Below are 16,555 nucleotides of genomic sequence, written 5' to 3' on the forward strand. Positions count from 1 at the left end.
GGTTGGGGATGCTGCAAGTAGCTGCATTGGGGTCTGCGGAGCCCAGGCCCGACTCATCGCCAGTGGTGGCTAGACATGCACCTAGGGTGCATGATGGGGAAGGGGCTGGGGTGTGCTGCCAGAAGAAGGATTGGGCCCCTCACAGCTTCCCCACTGTCTGCCCTGGGGTATGTATGCACCTTCTTCTGGCAATGAGCCAAGCCAGGGCTCTGCAGACCCTAGTGCAGCCACTTGTAGTCCTGACTCCTAGGCAGGCGTGCACCAGTGGCAGCGAGGCATGAGGGGCTTTCCTAGCCTACTGTTGCTGCCTGGAGGACAAGTAAGTATAGGTGGGGGCTAGTCCCTGGCAGGTGCATGTTATCAGTTAACTGTTTATCTGATAACATGAGGGGAGTTTAAATGGGTACTTAATTAAGCGGTATTTACAGCCCTAATTTTATTACCTTTTCAGTATCCCCCCTGAAAGTAGAATTTTAAAAGCTATTTAGATATTTAAAATTATAATCATATTACACAGATGAAAGAAAAAAAAGTGGAACCACTTCCTAATCACTAATATTAAATCACTAATATTGAATCTTCTGTTTTCAGAATATCCTCAATTTTAGCATCTCTGTTTCAGGAGATATGGTGTGCATCTAAAACCTTAAAACTAGCATATTTGAAAACTTTTTAGTGTTTTTTTTTTTTTTTTAATCTACAACAGTTCAGGGTCATATTCTGCCCAACTTACATATACAAAAAAATATTAAAGAATTGTTTAAATTAAACATTCAGATATTTCTTAGCTTTCAGTTGGTGATCTCTAAGTAAGTGGCAAATGCTGTCCCTAGCAGCAATTGCTGAAGTAATAAAACAGATTGTGGAGACGTAAAAGAAACACTGGTGAGCCACTTACTTTAGCAGCAGTTGTGAAGCACAGATTGACCCCACCAAGGAAATTGGAGTTCCAGGCAAAGGCCAAATTCTAATTTAATAGAACATTTACATGACCTTTTTGCCTAAAATACAATGGTGGCTTTGAATAGAAAGGAGTGACCAAGGACTAGTCTGGCTTCAAGGAACTCTGACTAGGTAGATTAGATAGCTTTGAAAAGAACCTAACCTCTCTTCTTGGCTGGAGAGCATTCTACACCAGTGCTTCTCAAAGTGGTGGTCCGCAGGTCGCTGCCGGTCCATGAGCCACCAGTCCGCAACAAGTTGCCAGGAAAGAGAGAAATATATTTTCAGAAGCATAACGTTGATATGTCATAGCGCCACAGTTAGTATGTTCCAACACTCCAAGTGATGTCACGTCATGCGAGATGAGGAAAGAGAAAGAAACAGCCGGTCGCGCAGTTGTGTAGTGCTATTACATGCAGTTACTGCCACCAGCTGAACCGGGCACTGGTCCCTGGCCCATTGGAAAAAAAATTGCCAGTCCAGCGTGTCAGATAGTTTGAGAAGCACTGGTCAACACCATTAACCTCATTATCCCTTGTGGAGTGTAGTAACGCCAGCCCACAGGATCAGAAAGAGATGAAAAAATGGTCTCAGCTCTACCTAAAACAGGGCTGCCCTGCAGAATAAAGGGGGGGGGGGGTGGCGGTTGAATAGGTGCAGGAAAAAAACTTGGCCTACTTTTCTCAGTTCCAAGGTGGAGTAGGGTGTGGGTATAGGTAATCTTGATGTTTCTACAAATTCTTCTCTCTCTCTTCTCCCCCTTTCCCCAAAACAGGGACTATGGTCTTTCCTATCTCTCCCTACGAACCAGCATTGGTCTGTGGACTTCATTTTTTTGCATTTTATTAGTGGCAACTGATGCAAGCAGCCTTGTATGTTATATCACTCGATTTACTGAGGAGGCCTTTGCAGCACTCATTTGCATAATATTTATCTATGAGGCATTAGAAAAGCTTTTTCATTTGGGAGAAGTGTACGCGTTCAATATGCACAATGACTTGGATAAACTGACTTCATATTCGTAAGTCATCTTTTTTACTATATGTAATATTTTACAGTACACTGACATTTTTTGACTCTATAAATGTATATGAAGGTGTACATACACAATACCATTTGTTCATAACATTTGAAAACTTAAATTCTTTAATTTTTGCATGTTCTATTTAGTACATTTTAATTTTTAAAAAAAATGTAGTTTTGACTACATGTTATCCAATCTCAGTTGCATATGATCCAAGCAGAAGGCATGGTAGGTATAAAACAAGGGTGAGCAATTATTTGGACTGGAGGGCCACTTAGGGAGTTTGGTTGGCAACCCCTGGGCTGCAACAGCTCACCAAAATGTCTTAAATGGCTTTGTCCTGCACTTGGCTGGGCAGATGGGATGGGGCCACAGGCAGGTGGGAAGTGGTATCTGGGATTGGGATGGATGGGTGGGGCTGGGATCAGGATCATGGGGCCATGACACTGCGGGGCTTGGGGCAGAGACAATCTGTTCCTCATGTGCCCCTTCCTGCAAAACTGGCATCCATCATAGGGAGTGTGGGCAGATGCAAGGGTGTACGGAGACCTCGCCCACTCACTCTGTCTGGCACCCGTGGCAGTGGGTGCAGGGCGGCTGGGCTATAGTGCTGGGTAGTGGGGCCAGGTCCCCTGGTGGCAGAGACTGGCAGTGGCAGCTGGAAGGAGCCATTGCTGTTGGGGTGGCCGGGAAGCAAGTCTAGCCACTGTGCCATCCCAGCCCTGCTGTGCACCAAGGGGCAACAGGATCAGGTGCATGTGCCATGGCCTGGGCTACCCCCTGTGCTATGCCCTGTGTCTGAGCTGGGCTGGGTGGGGCTCAGGGAAAAAGATAAATTTCCTTGCCCACAGGCCATATCTTTCTCACCCCGATATAAAAACAAACTAGCTTCAGCGCATTTTGGAAACTTCTCGATCTTGTGGTTTTTAATACGTGAATTTTATTTCTGGCTTGATAACCATGTACTGCAATGTAATCAATTTATACCAGTGATTCTCAGTCTTTTTAGGCTTGAAGCAGCCTCGAAAAATGCCAGCTCTTAGTTGCTACTCGTTATTTTGACCCTACAGAAAAGTAATGGAGTAATTAAGAATTAAAAAATACCACAGCAGGTCACAATGTTTTTAACGCTGTGGATTGCTGTTTAAAATATCTGAGTTTATCTTGTGAATCATGTTTGTACACCTAGCAGAGTTAACATTGCATGGTACCTTTTAGTCTTTAAAAGAAGCTCAAGGCACCCATGACTGGATTTAGGTGTGCAAGCACATGTGGCTTGTGACGCTACAAACCTTGTGCATTGCATGTTAAACTGTATGTGGCACTATCTAATGGCTTTATTTTATAAACCCATTCTTTTATTATTTAATTTTGAAACATTTTAGTGCACAGACTGAGGAGCCTTGAGCTCTATCTTTTCACAAGTGTATAGGAAGTAATGTTCTGAAAACATTTTTGAAAATATAAATTACTAAAAATCACCACATGGTGGTTACCCATTTACAAGTTTAAACCCAAATAAACAAGAATGGGGAAAAAATCATTAAAAGTACTTTTAATTTATCTTTCAGATGTGTATGTTCTGAGCCTCAAAACCCCAGCAATGATACTTTACAGCTGTGGGCAAAAAGCAATAAGTCTGTGGATACCATAACATGGAGTAACCTGACAGTTTTGGTGAGTACCTTGAAGATAAAAAAAACTGTCTTGCAGACTTATTTTTATCTTTGCCAAATAGAATCAGGAATGGTTACTTTGCAGTTCTATATAGGGGATATTTAAGACAGTGGGGAAAAAGCTGGAAGTTTGGAGAGTAATGTTTCCCTTCCCTTTTCAGTACCTGAATAACTTACATTTTATGATTTATGCCAATAAGTCTCAATTTCACAAAAAGAGATTGATCTAAATGTGAATACTTCGTATTCATAGGCTAAGGACAAGCTCTGCCCAAGATGTAGGTAAAACGTGTGTGTGACTATTTTGCTCTATTACTATTGCATCGTGGTAGCATTTATTTTTAGTAGGCTGAGTCCTCATTTCAACATGGATGTCAGTGAACTTGAGATGTACTTAAAGTTTAAGCAAGAAACGAAAGTGCTTCTCAAAAAATTGTACACTCAGTATTTGATTATCCTTTTATCTTTACCTCTACCTCATATCCAAATGAAAGTCTTCATCTATAATACTTTATTTTAGGATTAAAAGTACATATTAGTCAGAAGTCAATATTTGTTGACAGTTACCATTATAATGAATATTTCCTACCCAAATATTATATCTAATATACTGTTATCTAATAGTTATTGGCAAGTGCTGTCCTTCCAAATTTCCACTATAATAATTCATTTCCCAAGGTTGCTGCATGTACTGAACAGTTTCAAGGATGCTTTGAGTTCTGATTCACATTTTGGCACAATCTTCTTTGTTCATTTGTGGATTTTACTCGTTCATTGGCTAGGATTGTTACCATATGTTCAAATTATCTGAGAGAGAGATATGGCCCGTGGGCTTTGTTTTGAGCCTCAGAACCCCAGTAATGATACTTTTTTATAGATGTGAGCAAAAAGCAGCAAGTCATAAGGGCAAACATAGTGTCCATATTTAAGAAAGGGAACTACAGACCAGTCAGCCTCACCTCAGTCCTTGGAAAAATCATGGAGTAGATCCTCAAGGAACCCACTTGTAAGCATGTGGAGGAAGAAAAAAGTGATTAGGAACAGTTGCCATGGATTCGCCAAGGGCAAGTCATGCCTAACCAACCTGATTGCCTTCTATGACGAGGTGACTGTCTCTGTGGATGAGGGGAGACTGGTGGGCACACCAAGGGTACTTGGTGTGCCCTGATTTTTAGCAAGTCCTTTGGTACAGTTTCCCACAGCATTCTCGTAGGCAAGATAAGGAAGGTATGGGGTGGATGGACTGTAAGGTTGATAGAAAACTGACTGGAGCATCAGGCTCAGAGTAGTAATCAATGGCTCAGTGTTTAGTTGGCAGTCAGTGTCAAGTGGAGTCCCCCAGGGCTTGGTCCTGAGTCTGGTTTTGTTCAAGGTCTTCATCAATGACCTGGAAGGTGGCATAGAGTGCACCCCCAGCCAGTTTGCAGAGGACACCAAGCTGGGGGGGAGTAGTAGATATGCTGGAGAGTAGGGCTAGGATTCAGAGTGACCTAGACAAATTGAAGGATTGGGCTGAAAGGAATATAATGAGGTTAAACAAGTACAAGTGCAAAGTCCTGCATTTAGGATGGAACATTCTCATTCACCAGTATAGGCTGGGGCTGACTGGCTGGGCAGCAGCTCTGCAGAAAAGGACCTGAGGGTTACAGTGGACAATTAGCTGAATGAGTCAGCAGTGTCCCTTAGTTGCCAAGAAGGCTAACAGTATCCTAGGCTACATTGGTAGGTGTGGAAGTAATTTATTCCCCTCTACTCAGCACTGGTGAGGCCACATCTGGAGTACTGTGTTCAGTTTTAGCCCCTCACTACAAAAAGGATGTGGACAAATTGGAGAGAGTCCAGTGAAGGGCAACAAAAATGGTGAGGACGAACAGGGCTTATTCAGTAGGGGTGTGCAAAGCGGGCAGTATTAGATTCAGATTCAGCCTGATTTGGGGGACAGTGATTTGATTCGCTGATTCAGATCACTGTCCCAATTTGATTTGGCTGAATCTGCATCTGAAGATACGATGCAGATTTGGAGAATCAGCAACTCGGCCATAAACACAGCTTTGGTTTTTTTTTTGTACGTACTTCAAGGTACGAGGCATGGCTTGTGAACACTGAGATGCTGGGGCAGATGGAGCATCCCATAGGAGTGTGGGGCAGTCCCCTGCATGTTTGGCGGTGGACCTGGAAGTGGCTTGGAAGTACTTCTGGTTCACTTCCAGGTCTGCTGCCGAGCATGCAGGTGACCCCCCCCCCCCCCCCCCGGCTCGGTGATCAGCCATGGGGGGAACCCCAGGTGTCCCCCCCAGACCCAGGAGGCACCAGTTGTTGAGTCGGGGAGGGGGGGGGCGCACGGGGGTCCCCTGCACACTGTGCTGTGGACTTGGAAGTAGACCAGAAGTACTTCTGGTCTGTTGCCAAGCATGTGAGGGAACCCCCCTGCACTCCCATGGGATGGTCCATCCACCCCACCATCTCGGCGTTCACAAGCCACGCCTGGTACCTCGAGGTACATTGAAAAAAGAGAGAAAGCTGTATCTATGGCTAAATCTTCAAATCTCTCCAAATCAAATTGGACGCTTCCAATTTGATTCAGAGAGATTAATGGGTTTCCTGATTCGATTCGGATTTGGAGATTTGGTCGCCAAATTGGGCCGAATCTTCTCCGAATTGAATAAGTGACCATAGCTTTGCACACCCTATTTAGTCTAGAGAAGAGAAGACTGAGAGGAGACTTAATAGCAGTTTTCAACTACCTGAAGTGGGGTTTGAAAGAGGATGGAACTAATCTGTTCTCGGTGGTAGGAGATGACAGAACAAGGAACAACAGTCTCAAGTTGCAGCAAGGAAAGTTTAGGTTGTGTCTTAGAAATAATTTTCTTATTAGGAGGGTAGTAAAACACTGGAACAGGTTGCCCAGAGAGGTGGTGGAAGCTCCATCTTTGGAGGTTTTCAAAACCCAGCTAGACAAAGCTTTGGCTGGGATGATCTAGTTGGGGCTGGTCCTGCTTTGAGCAGGGGGTTGGACTACATGACCTCCTGAGGTCTCTTCCAAACCTAACTTCCTATGATTGTGTGTATGTGTATTTATACTGTCACACCAGCTTAACATTTTAAGCAATTGCCTATAACCTCCCCAATAATTCTATATTTTCTCATCTGAAATCAATTTCTTCTTAATTCTGGCCAAATTCTTCTACTATAATGCCACCCAACAGCACATATCCAAGTTAAAATCTGTAGGGGGTGTGTGCGTGTGTGTAGATTTTTAACTTGCAGTTCCCCCTGAGGCAGACGCAGGCTGTGGTCCTGTGCAGCCAGGGAAGGGGTTTAAACCTCCTTCTTCCCTACCTCAGCCTGCAAGCCCCTGGCCATCCCCCCAGTAGGGAATGGGGGACAGAAGCCTGGCAGGGGCTGCCCCCCTATGCAGATTAGGGCTGGGGTCCTATGGGGGCCTAGGAGGGGGTTTAAACCCCCCTCCCCCCTGCCTTCGAGTGCTGGCCCTGGGTTGAGTGCTGGCCCTGGGTTGGGGTCTGGCCAGGTGCCCTGCTCTTTGCTTGAGCTGGGGGGCAAAAGCCTGGCAGGGGCTGCCTTCCATCAGACCCAAGCTGTGGTCCCATGTGGGTTTGGGAGGCAGTTTAAACTCCCCCTCTCCCTACCTCAGTGTGCAAGACCTGGGTCAGGGTGTGCCCCCTCCCCCCCCTTCACTCGAGGAGGTGAGGGGGAAAAAGCCTGGCATGAACTGCCCCCATCTCAGCAGGGAGCAGGAGATAAAGGCCTGGCAGGGACTGTCACATCCCTGCACTAGGCAGATCCTGGCCCTCAGAGGAACCCAGCCAAGGAGGGCAGTTTAAAACCCCCTTGCTCCTGGCCTCAGCATGCTGGGGCTTGGCCATGCCCCCTCTGCTTGAACAGGGAAGTTGGGAAAGCCTTGGAGTGCTTCTCTCCTTCCTTCCCTTTGGCAGTGGCTGGGAGGTGTGCTCTAGCACCCCTCAGCTTCTGGCCTGTGCCACTGCAGGCATGTGGCTGCATTTACGGAATCAGAAGTGAATGTCTGTTCACATGCTTATTAGTTCAATCTATGCATGTTAGTCAAAACTACAGAGATTGAATTGATTCAGCCTCTGGCTTTTTGACTGTCTGTACTTAACCATGGTAACAATTCTGACCAATGGACAAGTGAAATCCACAAATCTGTAAAACAAAATATGGGAAACTTTCCAGGTCAGCAGACCAAGCCCAAAATTTGACATTGCTCATAAACAAGCCAGTTTAAATTTCCTGTTTCTCGCTTGTTTATTTGGAAAGTGTGGATTATTCCTTCAGTTGAAATACTTGAATTGTGTATAGGCTGACAACCAGTTTGTCTTGCTCTTGTCTTGTTTTCTTAGGCTTCTGTTGCATGTTACATATATTAGGCAATGAACTGGTTAATTTTATAATAAATTTAGACTACCCAAATATCCAAAGTAGTTACCAATGCATAGCTCTAAGAAGAGCCTGCTAGCTACAAAATTAGTGCTTGAAAATGTGTAACAACTCTGTAGCTGGTTTCTATCCAGCTTTAATTTGAACTTGTAACAAGGTCTTTACAGTTTCTCTGTATCCACCTGTTGTCTTGTCATATGCGGAGTGTAGTAAGCTTTTTTTTTTCAGGCTTTTATCTCTTTGTAAAGGGTCCATTTTGACACTACTGGGACTCTCTCTAAGACTATAACAGTAATACTACTACTAATAATTGGGATTTCATTTTTTCACTCAAGTTTGTTATTCATAGGCAGATTTTTTCTTTTTCCGTGGCTTACATGGAGAGATCCTCGCCTCTCAAAAATCAGCTTTAACTTATTATTTAATTCAACAGTATTTCTTCTAAAACAATACAGTTTAAAAAACAAACAAAACAGCTTTCCAGTTATAAAAAACCTTAAAGTTTTTTGTAGGAAGACTTTAAAGTAGAGAAGAATCTCTAAGATGGTAAATATAAGCCTTAGAATAAAGAAATGGGGAAAATGGAGAGAGAATTTAAGTGAGGGAGCCCATTTCAAGGTCGTCTTGAAAGTTGATTTTGCATGAAATTACTTGCCATACTGGGGTTGAGCCTGAAGAATCTTCCATGATGATGACATCATTTTGAAAAATAGGGCAGAAATAAGTTGACTGTGTTAATGGAATGCTTTCTGTTTATGAGAACACCTTTTTGTACACAGGTTTTGGAAATATTTAAAATTCAAGTTTTGATGCTGAATCTAAGCAGGTATATAGTCAAATCACAATTACTTAAAGCTTTTAGTATGGGAGTGCCTTTTCAGAGCAATTCTTTTTCCTGGATGAGTTTAAGTGAGAGGGCAGAAGATAAATTGATTATTTGAATGCATGTATTTTAAACAATTTAACTAACTTTATTGTTTTGTTTTGCAGGAATGTAAGGCGTTTAAGGGTGCATTTCTTGGATCAGCTTGTGGTCATCAGGGCCCATATATTCCAGATGTTCTGTTTTGGTCTGTCATATTATTCTTTACAACATTTTTCCTCTCCTCTTTTCTCAAGCAGTTCAAGACCAAACGCTATTTTCCTACCAAGGTAATTGGGGTATAGCCACAGCTTGTTTTGTAACGAGTTTTCTTGCTCGTGGTGATAAACTGGATTTTCTTGCATGCCACAGGTTCCCAAATAAAACATGCACCTTATCTTTGCAAGGCAAAGCATAGCCAGAGACCAGCTCACTCCCCCTCAGTCAGTTCACTGGTTGCTCCAAGTAAAAGTTAGTGTTAATCCTTTCACTGTCACTATTGAATTAGCAGTAGTTTTTAGCTGGACAACCAAAAGCTGCTGCTGTTCAGCAGTGGCAGAGAGAAGGTTAACACTGCACACTGCCACTGCTGCTTGTTAGCTGGAGAGAAGTGATAGCCATTACAGCACAGTGCTTACATGTTTCTATTCCAGCAAAGAAAAATTCAGCTTCCCCACTTGACATACCCCAATTTTGGAGGGCTTATTTTTTGAGTCAGGAAAAATGTTTGTGGTGTGTGAGTAAATGTGGTAACCTACTCACATGCCTCTTTTGCTTTGTGATGTAATTTTAAGAAGAGTTTTGCTTTTTTCTATGTCAAACATTATCATAGTACTTTGCTTGATTTTGGTCAGAAGAGAGAAATTAGTGTTGAAAATTTTCAGAATTTTTTTTTAAATTAAAAAAAAAATTGAAGTGGAGGGTTCTGATGATGGTTAAACAGGTATAATCTCAAGGGCTTTTAACAGTCAGTGAACTACCTCCAATTTTTGTAGTCATAGTAATGAATAGGCTAAGTATTCAAAGGTGTAATTAGGCCTATGGATCTGTACTGGTGTTACCAAGTGATAACATTGTTAATTCTCCTCACTTAATATAGATAAAAGAGATATCACTAACTTTTAATGTCAGAGGTCTGTGAGCACTTATTTAACATTTTTATCAAATTCATTTTCCACGACCTGAAACTGTTACACTGATATCCATCAATCAACTGAATACAAAGTGTGTGCATGGAGATTTTACTGAGCAGTTCTGCAACTTTATATCCAGGAACTTCCTTTAAAATCACAATGACAGCAGTATAGCATTTAGAAATAATTAAGGGGGGAGGATGAACAGTGCCTCATAGAGAAGAGACCAGAAGGCTTAGCTAATTGATAGTTGATTAGTGCTGCAGTTCTGCTGTATTAGGGAGTCATCCTTTAGGGTAGCCTCTGCAGTGTATTGCAAACTGGGAAACTTATTGCTACTTGTGTAAACATCTTGCAGAATATCATGGCCATTGTTTTCTGGTGAAGTTGCTCAATATCATGCATAAAAATCAACTATTCTTGGTATGCAGTGTTTGAGAGAGGACTGGAAGTTAGTTGCAAATTAGATGCTTCTTCTATGTGACCATTCTCTTGTGTGTTGAAGTGGGGCACAAATCCAATTGGGATGCTGTTTTTGAGGGACTGGCCCTAATTACTAATGGAACCAGAATACTCCTAACGGCCTGGAAGGAATTTGTTTCCCTCAGCAGATTATGTTGAATGGGATTTATTGAAAATGTTTCAGTTGCATTAGTGTGGAGAGTCAGCATACAATTTGTGCTATTCAGTGCAAGGAGATACTGGACTGAGATATCCTGGACCTGCTTGCTTTTGAGTTGGAAGTAGTGTAGGTGAATTAGTGTGGTGTTATGGACCTCTGCTGTTCAGGGTCTATCGCATGTTTCAACATGATGTGGCTTTGTCATATAAGCACATCTCCTATAGAAGTGATTCCCAGTGGGTGTGCCAAGGCACACTAGTGTGCTGTGCAAAAAGGGCAGGACTGGGCCAACAGACCAGTGAGCCAAGAGTGGTTTTAATCCAGAAAAGAAGTGTTCAGTGTTCCCCAGATATCAGAAGTATAAGAAACATTGTTCTATGGTAACCCATGTCATTGGTTTCAAGCTTACAAGTCACTTTAAGGGAGAAGAAATGTGGAGTGTCAGTAATGGGCCTTAGGATTTCTGATGAACCAGATCACATTTTATATTAACAATTTTTTAAACTCCATTTGAATTTGCAGAAGTTATTGAATATAGCAATGGGAATAGTTGATATAATGTACTTTCTTCCTTATAGGTGCGCTCTACAATCAGTGACTTTGCTGTGTTTCTAACCATTATGATCATGGTTCTGATCGACTACCTTGTTGGAGTTCCGTCTCCTAAGCTGCTTGTCCCTGAGAAGTTTGAAGTAAGAAATAAAAAGTGTCTCTTCCTTTTTAAAGCATATAAATGATCATCAGTCTTAAAGATAATGGAGTGGTGAACAAGTATATAGTTGAATATGGAAGGAGCAAGTGTTTTTTGACTTTCAATAGGAATGCAGCTTAAATCAACTTTTTTTCCATGCTTTTTCTTGGCTTCCTTCTACTTTTTAATAATCTACACTTCTGCTTTTTGTCTATTTACCTGAAGGAGATGTTTTTAACGGAAATCCTTGTTGCTTTTGTTGGAAAGCACAGGTCTTTTAGGAGCGGTATCTGGAAGCTAAAGAGAATGGAATGACTTTTTAATTTTGTCTGTGTTCAGTTTTCACACAAACCATGCATTTGTGCATCTTAAAGCTTATAATGTTGTATGTATGGTAGTCAAATACATCACTCCTTCAGTCCTAGCCATTTTGGAACTTGAACATTGTTTTGTTTTAAATTATATGAAAGCAAAAGCCTTATCAATCTAATTTTTTATTATTATGGAAAGCATTTATGGCAATAAAACCGTCTTTTTTGTTGACCACCTTCAATCCCACTACTCATGGCTTTGTGTGTTTTGTTTTTTTTTCCAGCCCACTTCAAAAGACAGGGGATGGTTCATAGATCCTCTGGGAAATAATCCTTGGTGGACACTACTGGTAGCTGCTGTTCCTGCTTTACTCTGTACAATTCTCATTTTCATGGATCAACAGATCACAGCAGTAATCATAAACAGAAAGGAGCATAAGTTGAAAGTAAGTTTACTTGTATTCATTTTCTAATGTAATATAAATTAATTTGTGGACACAAGTTAAAATTAGTGGAAATAAAAATGTGTTCTTTGTTTTCAAAATTAGGGTAAAGTCTACAAAACAAAATTAAGCTGAAACTGTTAGCACTCTTAGAAACCTCTAGATAATAGCTTATTTCTCTCTTGTTATTTGTTGCTAAATTATGGGCTAGTGGATATTGCAGCACAAAGTAAAACATCCTAAAAGATGTTCAGTTTTGTAGAAAATGTCTTTCTTTGCTTGACTTTACAGAAAGGCTGTGGCTATCACCTTGATCTGCTTGTGGTTGGTGTTATGCTGGGGATATGTTCCCTCATGGGCTTGCCTTGGTTTGTGGCTGCAACTGTCCTGTCTATAAGTCATGTCAACAGCCTAAAAGTCGAATCTGAGTGCTCTGCCCCAGGAGAGCAACCAAAGTTCTTAGGAATCCGGGAGCAACGAGTAACGGGGCTCATGATTTTTGTTTTGATGGGCTTATCAGTGTTCATGACCTCTGTATTAAAGGTAAGATTATATTGTTCCAAAACATACACCTTTATTTTCATATCACAGTTTAGTGTTTGATCATTTCAGCAAGTTCGTAATGGTAATAAGACAGCTACATTTAATTTAGAAGAATCTTTTTAAAAGCATCCATGAAGATTTGGAAAGGAGGAAGAGTGGGAAGAAACAGCACCTTCAAGAGTCTGATCTGTTTATAATTAATAAAAATTCTGCAGGTCAGGTTAGGGTCTGTTTGTTCCAGATTTTTCCCCGGGTGACTTCAGTGGGTTTTCATAGATGTGAACTGGTTGAAAATGGTTGGTAATGCACAAAACCGAGTACAATCGATCTCTTTTTCTCTTAACTGTATTTGCTCTTCAGCACTGAAAGAAGTAAAAACTTGTCACTAAAGGGTGCAGACGGAAGTGACAGTTTTCACCTGATCTGGCCACGCACCAGTTTGTAGCTGTGACCAAAAACAAGTGCGCTGCTGCAGACAGTTTAAAAAATGGCCGATAGGGTGAAAATGTGACCCCTCCCCCCCCCTCATTGCATGAGGTATTAGATAGACATTTCAAAATGTAGTGTCTTTTGTAACTTGTCTGCGAGATCCCAGCCTGTAGCTGTTTTCAGAATGGGAGGGGAGGAGGGAGCGGAGAGAGTTCAGTCTGGGGGGTTTTCAGTGCTTCCTGGAGGATGTGGAGGGTGTATTGGAGCCCCTGCAAGGTCCAGTTCACCCCACCCTTCAGCACCAGCTGGGGAGCCCCAAGAATGAGCTTCTTTTGCTCCCCTCCCCCCTCTCCCATTCTGAAAACAGGAGCGCTGACAGAGAGCCCTGGCCTTTGCTATGGGAATCGGGCTCTCAGCTGGCAGCTAAGATTCCCCTCCCACCTAGAACCAACAGTGAATTTCTGTTTGGTCTGGGGTAACACTGTAACTCGGAATGCTTTGAAAAACTTGTCCAGAGTTATATCTGGGAGCCGCACTTCTGTCTGCACCCAAAAATGGAAACGCATGTTTGGGTATATGATGAATTGTAATACCTAGCTCTTATATAATGCTTTTCAGTTCTTGACCTTAAACACTTTCAAGTATCATCACTTTGAAAACAGAGGAAACAGAGCTGTTAAAATGCCATTTTAAAACAGTAACTTCTTAAATACTTTAATCCATGGAAGTTTGACTGTATACATGTTATAAAAAATAATGTTCTTAAACTAATAAATGGGAAACTTAGGATAGATTGAAGAAATATCCAGACTCAGCCCACTGAAAATAGAAAGGTCATTCAAAAGTCAATGAGAGTGCTTTAAAACAGTACCTCTGGAAATGTACTAACTGGTTATTTATTGTTCTAATGGGTGGAGTGCAGTAATATAAAGATGCAGACAATTGAAGTCTGACCTATAAAGTTCCTTTCACATTTAACATCTGATTCAATTGTTTAGCTTCCTTGAGGCCTATTACAGATGGAAATCACATAATAGATGGCTATTTCTTTTGTGGCATACCACTTATTGAAAAATTGAAAAAGTTCTCTTTTCACTTTTGCTTTCCCCTCCTCAGTGAGACACCTGTGCTTTTAGGCTGTTGTGCTCTTATTCTGCATCTCTGCACATATTACTTGTCAATTTATTCATGCATGATTGAACTTTCTCTTCCGCTGTTTTCAACACCAGCATTGTTGAAATCGGTGCAACTTGGCAAGTTGCATTAAGGACTTTGGTTTAAGCTTAATGGAAAGAGGGTGGTGATAGTGAGAATCTTGTCCATTTGTTCAAGCTTAGTTGCAATGCGTTACAACTTTTCCACTTAAATCAGTAGTTAGAGTGCACAGCCAGGCTTGCCTTTACATAACGGTAAGTCCTTTTTTTTTTTTAGTGTTGAATGGTATGGGAAAGGCCTGGTCCAAGGCCTGTTGAAGTCAGGGGAAAGACCCCAATCAACTTGAGTAGATTTAAAAAAAAAAACTAATCCCTTTGTCAAGGTAACCCTGAACAGTTTGCAGAACTGGATTGTTCAGTAATAGTAATAGTCTTTTATTTTTATTGACTTCAATGTAGTTGATAATGACCAAAATTAAAGCTCATGAAATGTAGTAGACTGTATACAACTTTCCCCCAAAAATCAGCCCTCCAAAATTGGGGTGCCTGTCTTTAAGCAGGGAAGCTGATTTTCTTTGCCAGAACTTCACTGCATGTAGGCATAGAAGCATGAGTGACTGGTGCCTCCTGAATCTGGGGGGGCACCTGCAGAAGCCGCTGACAGTGGTGGCCCTGTCAGGGTGGGGGAACCAGCCCTACCATCAGTGTCAGTCATCAGGGGGAGCACTGGCCCCATCAGGACGGGCATGTGCACCCCCTACCAGTTGCCTATGTATGGAAGGACAAAGATGAGTGACTGGAGACAGTTTGAGTGGCCATGAAAGGGTTTAACTCGGTTATTGTACTGAGCTGCCTTCCTGTTCCTGGAAGACATTGAGAAGCTGACAGCACCATCTTGAAAAAGCTTGCTCTAGCTCATGACTCTGGAAACCTCTCTTCCCTATATTCTGCCTTCCAAAAACATGGTACATGTCTTATTTGGGGGGGCGTGGTATGTAAGAAAATGTAGTATTACGGAAAATGCTTTTGGTAGTCTTGATCCATTGGTGGTCTCGGAACAATTGGAGATGTATCCTCTGGCATCTCTAAACCAGTGATGGTGGGTGCCAGGGAGGGTAATGACCAGAAGGTATTACCTAGATATATGTTCAATGCTCTTCTGCTGAAATGGGGGTTGGATACCTATAGCTTGCAGGCTGGATCTGGCCTGTGAAGAGTCTGGATCTGCCTGCAGCAGCTCAGGGAATTGGTAAAACACTCCAGCCACAGCAGCAGAGGTGCAGTCCCTAGGATCCTATTGCCTGTCACATTCAGTTTATGTTCTCTGCTGCACCAGAGCAGGCAACCCCAGGGTCCTAGGGCCTGCCTTTTTCTAGGAATTTCCTTCACGGTATCTTCTGATTGCTAGGGAGGTGCTGGGGTGCCTTCTACAGTGGGGACTAGATTACAAACAGTGGCCTGTGGTGGCAAAATGTTTCCAACCCGGGCTGTAAAGTATCCACTCCTGCCACTGTCCAGAGATAGGCTAGTAGGCTAGACCATTGATTGGACTCAGTATGCCACTTAGGTGGTTCTTTTCCAATTCTTAGTAAACAGTTACATAAATGAACACAATTTTGGCACTAACTAACATCCTTGTAGGAGTCTGCCGCCAAGGAATGGAATAGACAAACAGAGTGAGTTACTTTTCTAATCCTAGTTGTGACCTCATTAGAACATAAGTGAAACATAGTGACAGGCTTGGCTTATGCTCTCCTGCTTCCTGGTGCTGTAGTTATCCTCTAGAAAAATAAGGAACCTCAATCTCGATGTTATTCTGAGGTCAAGAAAATAATTCTGATTCTTCCCTACACACATTTATGTTAACTTGGACAACTATATTTTATCATGTTTGGTTTTTTTTTTTTTAAATAAATGCAAGCCTCAACTATTGATTTGACAGTCATATTTTTTTCCCAGTTTATTCCAATGCCGGTTTTGTATGGCGTCTTTCTTTATATGGGAGTATCTTCACTAAAGGGCATCCAGGTAAGGTCTAGTTTTGTTGAATAAGTGAATATTTTTGGAGGGTGTTTTCTATTTGCTAAGGCTACTTTAAAAAATGCATTTTTTTTTTCTGGAATAATCTTTCTAGGAACGTAATAGTTCAGATGTTTAAGATAAAATCAAAAAATATAATTATCTGAACTCAGTTGCTTTGCATCATATGGGGGGGGGAGTAACATACAGTACCTCTCTTATTCATGTGAGTCACATTACAGTATATCATCAGAATAAGAAGTTAGAAACATGTACCCAGTTTGGCACAT

The 16,555-nt window shown here is 41.9% G+C and overlaps 1 protein-coding gene across 2 annotated transcripts in view; it reads left to right on the forward strand.

Moving 5' to 3' along the window:
- SLC4A7 (solute carrier family 4 member 7) overlaps window positions 1-16,555 on the forward strand; it is a 158,310-nt gene that overhangs the window by 126,544 nt on the left and 15,211 nt on the right. For both annotated transcript variants that reach the window (XM_006261748.4, XM_019497966.2), the window contains 7 exons: window positions 1,718-1,963; window positions 3,538-3,643; window positions 9,049-9,210; window positions 11,254-11,367; window positions 11,962-12,123; window positions 12,412-12,663; window positions 16,206-16,274. In XM_006261748.4, the coding sequence (XP_006261810.2) occupies window positions 1,718-1,963; window positions 3,538-3,643; window positions 9,049-9,210; window positions 11,254-11,367; window positions 11,962-12,123; window positions 12,412-12,663; window positions 16,206-16,274 (1,111 nt within the window). The remainder of the gene's footprint in view (window positions 1-1,717; window positions 1,964-3,537; window positions 3,644-9,048; window positions 9,211-11,253; window positions 11,368-11,961; window positions 12,124-12,411; window positions 12,664-16,205; window positions 16,275-16,555) is intronic.

This window comes from Alligator mississippiensis, chromosome 5, assembly GCF_030867095.1.
Source record: "Alligator mississippiensis isolate rAllMis1 chromosome 5, rAllMis1, whole genome shotgun sequence".
Taxonomy (NCBI): domain Eukaryota; kingdom Metazoa; phylum Chordata; order Crocodylia; family Alligatoridae; genus Alligator; species Alligator mississippiensis.